At 30.7% G+C, this 4,567-nt stretch overlaps 1 protein-coding gene across 1 annotated transcript in view; it reads left to right on the top strand.

The window, feature by feature from the left end:
* EYA3 (EYA transcriptional coactivator and phosphatase 3) overlaps positions 1-4,567 on the top strand; it is an 86,581-nt gene that overhangs the window by 25,182 nt on the left and 56,832 nt on the right. The window contains exon 2 of the mRNA XM_004679405.2: positions 3,268-3,368. Within this exon, the coding sequence (XP_004679462.2) occupies positions 3,336-3,368 (33 nt within the window). The 5' untranslated portion in view covers positions 3,268-3,335. The remainder of the gene's footprint in view (positions 1-3,267; positions 3,369-4,567) is intronic.

Below are 4,567 nucleotides of genomic sequence, written 5' to 3'. Positions count from 1 at the left end.
TTCTCAGTGCTGCGCTTTAACCCGCTGCGCCACCAGGGAGGGCCATAAATAAATCTTAATAAAATAAATAATAAAAGTAAAAGTTATGGCTGCCATATTGTAAAAGGACCTTGCTTTATTTATGAGCATGTAAAATCATAATACTACTCCTGTTTTTAATAGTGTATTTCCCCAAATTTCTGTCCGTGAAAGCATGTGAATACTGACAAATTGTCTCAAAAAGTTGTGATGAAACAGTTGTATTTAGCAACCAATGATAAGAACTGAAATTAAGAAATTACTATTTCAGTGCCTTAAAGGGATACATAGGACATTAACTCTGTGTTTTGTAATTTCACTAGCTACTTGTCTAAGTCATAGTTATAGTCATCCTAATTACATTAAGAGTGTACTGTTGCTATTGAAAGCTGTTGTACTATTGGATATTTTAAAAGATGAATTTTATCTTTAAATCTAAATGTAGAAAACTGTAATGTTAAACTAATGGTTAAAAAAATAAAACACTTTACATTTAAATCAAACTCTAGAACTAGTACCTAGAAGTGAGAACACTGAGAGCAAGTTATGGTACTGTGTGTTATATATAACACTTTTATTTAAATGTATGTTGGTACTTATAGAAAATGTATAAGGCTACTTACTATTAAAATTTTTAGTAGGTAACTAAGTGCCAGGAAAAAAGATAAATACTCGTATTCTTGTACTTAGTCTGTTCTTACATTTCAGGTCTCAAATTATTGGAGGAAAGGAAGAAAACTGATAAAATGTAATATCAGATATATGTTGTGATAGAATTACATAATTTATAGTCATCATTATTAACAAACTTCCCATATATCACATGCCAGGAAAATTCCCTAAGAGTCTGTAATAAATCATATTCTTTCTTTGTGGATTATTGTTTTGGTTTTGGTGGATTTTGGGGGGGGGTTAAAATGTTTTTTTATGTAAAAATTGTAGTGGTTATTGATCAGTTACTTGATATTAGGATTTTTTTTCCTAAATATAGACATATTTATGTCCCCTTGGTTCCCCTCAAATGAAAACCTGAGAAAATAAAGGAAATTGTTAAGATGGAAATGACAGAGTGCTTATTTTCAATTAAGAATAGGAGCAGTAGAAAGTAATGTCATCCTTTTTTCCTTAAAGATTTTCTTGCATCTTGCATTGAATTTATCTCAAGAAAAATAGGAAACTTGTCTCTTTCTATTCTGAAATCACTAATGTTACTGTATTTCTAAAAAGCAAAATTCAAATTCTTAACAGTTTTGTATGTTCTGTAAATGTAATTCCCTGTTATTAAGTTCTGTACTCTTTGTTACCTTTTAGAACCCATTACCTCCTTCTGGTCAAGTAAAAAAATAAAAAGTATGTTCTTTTTCATCTTGTTCATATTTTTAAAATAAATTAGTTCTTGTGTTTAAAAACAAAGCACATGTTGAGGTTTTTTTTTCTTCTTCTTTTTTAAAAAATTTCCTTCCCTTTCTCACCCAGAGATAAGATTTTACATGGGATACTACATGGGAAGAAAAATCACCTTCCTTTCCTTTGCTGAGAACCCACTAGTTGGTGGCTACAATTACTGTAGTTATAGCCCTCAATTAAGTATAACATGAAATATTACCACTTTTAGTGTAGGTGAGAGCTTGTCATACAAAAAATTTCAACAAGTGACGTCTTAAAGGCATTACTACATTTCCCTAATGATTTGGCCCTATTTTACTGTTTCTTATGGAGTGAAATCATGTATGTACACAATGTACACTTAGGCAGTACTTAAAAATCTCAAAGATATTTCAGTTTAAAACTAAGGTTGGTAGAAGCTGTTAAAACATAAAAATGTTTCATCTTTCACAGTGTGAATCAGTTTCACGTCACATTGATTATGCTCTACTGAGTAGAGCAAAACAAGTGCGGGAAAGATAACTCCTGTGAGCTTTAGTTGTTGCACTCTGTAATTCTGCAGCATATTTATCTGCGTCATGTAGTATGAGAACGTAGCTTTTGAGGCTCTTTTGTGTTAACTACACGTGAGTTTATTAAGTGTCAGGTGCTTCTGACCTTTAAACTTTTTTTTCCTCTTTTGACATTCTAACTCAGGGCAGGGAGTTAGTTAGAACTGTTTGAATTGGATTATTTTGCCTCTAATTGTATCCCTTCCCGTGTATTTTCTCTTCTTTTGCCATTCTTTAAAATGGCTCTAAAATCAAGTATGTTGTATTGCACCAGGAAAAAGCAATAAAAGTAGAGTGAATTGGCAAAAGTGAGGTTTTCGTTTGTTTTCATTACTTCTACAGTAAATGCTTTTGCCTTACATGTTCAGCTAGTTCTAGTGGTTGGTAGAAGTGAAAACAAGTGTGACCTTAAGGTACACAAACAAACACATTTGTTTCAGGTAAGTGTTAGCTTTATATTAATTAAGTAGAAAGGGAATTTTTTGGTTTTCAAATATATTTTGTTTTCTGATGTCTGTCTGCTTCTGCCAGCAGCACATAGGAAATTGCTTATTAGTAAATGTAGGACTTATAATTCTTTTCCTTTTAGTTTGAAAATCAGGACTGGAAGAATAGGATCTGAGATGGTAAAGATTCTGCTAGAAAAACTGGTCAGTGAATTTAGTGGAGCTTGCTATTTAGTATTAAATTTGGATCTTTGCTTTACATGATTATTTTCTCAATTCTAAAAAGTTTCACTTATTTATTTTCATTAAGAAATCCTGAAGAATGTTTTTCTTTAACTTGATTACATGTCACACATCATTAAAGAATTTATTTTAAAGAAGCATTTAATTGATTTTCTAGTTTGTCCTATTTAAAGTGATTCTGTGTGTCTTTGTTAACAGTTACGTAAATGTTCCACATTAAAGCAGGTTAGATGTTATCATAACTTACTGACTTACTAGACTAGTTTTTGTCATTTTTTAATGTAACTCTAATCCTAAAAAAAAATTTGTTTTAGTTATCTGCCCATGACTGTCATGTAAAATATTTAATGCATTCAGCACTATAGTAACCATGTTTTAAGTACAGAAGAAGTGGTTCCACGTGCTGGCTTTTGAAAGGTATTATAAAAGTCATCGTTTATACCTATTTTGACTTGGTGCAGCATATCAGTTTTGAAAAGCCACGTGCAAGTTTGAGATTTGGAGATTGGAACGCACGTAGAAAGCATGGGGTAGCAAAATATTTAAACATTATTTTCTGATGGCCTCGATGATAGTGCTTTAAGAGTACATAAAGCTTTGAATCCCCACTATTTTTTAAACAGACTGTGAAGACTGCTGAGAAAGACTCGGAAACCAGTCACATAAGCATAATAAAGAAACATTGGTCCTCATGGAAGAAGAACAGGATTTGCCAGAGCAACCAGTAAGTACTTCTTTTAAAGGTCTAAAGTTGATTGTAGAAAAACTGACTTCAGAGATTTTAAATATCTTGTTATACTAGAATCCAAATTAGAAAAAAAAAGGAAAGGACTGCGTAATATTTTTCTTCTAAAGCAATGTTACATGTTTTTAAATTCATATTTTTCTAACTTAATGCAGAATGGTCTGCTTAGGAAAAAAAGCAAATGTACTTATAAATATCATTTTAAGAAATTGCTGCTTTTAGAAAGTAAAAAAGGATGTCTTTTTGCTAAGCATTTATACCATTTCTGCCAGAAAATTCAGTTTTCTTTTTACCTAAATTCCCTAATTGACTTAATTTTTTTAAAAAGTCAAAGAAGACAATATGATTTGACCAAAAGATAATTAATTCTTAAAAGTAAATTTAGGGACTATTTGAATTTTTAATTTCTTTAAAATTTTTAATATAAAATAAAATCATTTCCATATCTCCGGGTAATGAGGATTTACAGACTTGAGGTTTTTTTGGTTTTGTTTTTGGCCTATTATTTTGACCCATAGCATTTAAACAAAAACAATATAATCTTTCCATTAAGATACTTCTATGTATCTTAACTAACTTATCCTTAACTATAGTTAAAGGATCTTTTTTGTGTTTGTGTTTCTTTTTCTGAAATTAGGAAAACAATGATTCAGTTTGCTATTCTGAGTGAGTTTCTTGTACTTCATACTAAAATAGAATATAGTTCACATTTGCTTCTCTTTATGAAATTCCAGCCTGGATAAATTTGCAAATTGAAAACAGGTAATTGGGCTTATTTTTTATGTTCTAGTTGAATTATGTCACACAAGAATATACACCATCATTAAAATAGTTGTCTTTTATGTATTTTTAACATTTTCTTTTTGTTGAGAAATGCATGTGATGATTATTTTGTGGTTATTTTTTAGCCCTCTCACTTATGTCTAAAGCATAAACAATTGGTAAAATAGTTTTTTATAACATATGATATTTCGTACCCTATCGTACATTAATAGTGAGGGAAATGGTGGGATTAAAAATCATCCCAAAAAATATTATCCTCAGTATGTTATAGGACAGGGTGAGGACACCCAGAACCCCCAAACCTGTCTGCTCTAAATAAGTTCTGTCACCTGCTGCTATAAGACAAAACGTAAAAGGCATTTAATGGAAAGGAATTTTAATAAAATTAGTGGGCA

This window comes from Condylura cristata, unplaced genomic scaffold, assembly GCF_000260355.1.
Source record: "Condylura cristata isolate star-nosed mole 26May11 unplaced genomic scaffold, ConCri1.0 scaffold00008, whole genome shotgun sequence".
NCBI classification, from domain to species: domain Eukaryota; kingdom Metazoa; phylum Chordata; class Mammalia; order Eulipotyphla; family Talpidae; genus Condylura; species Condylura cristata.
The sequence above is the reverse complement of the archived record's forward strand: the minus strand, read 5'-3'. Positions and strand labels throughout refer to the sequence as shown.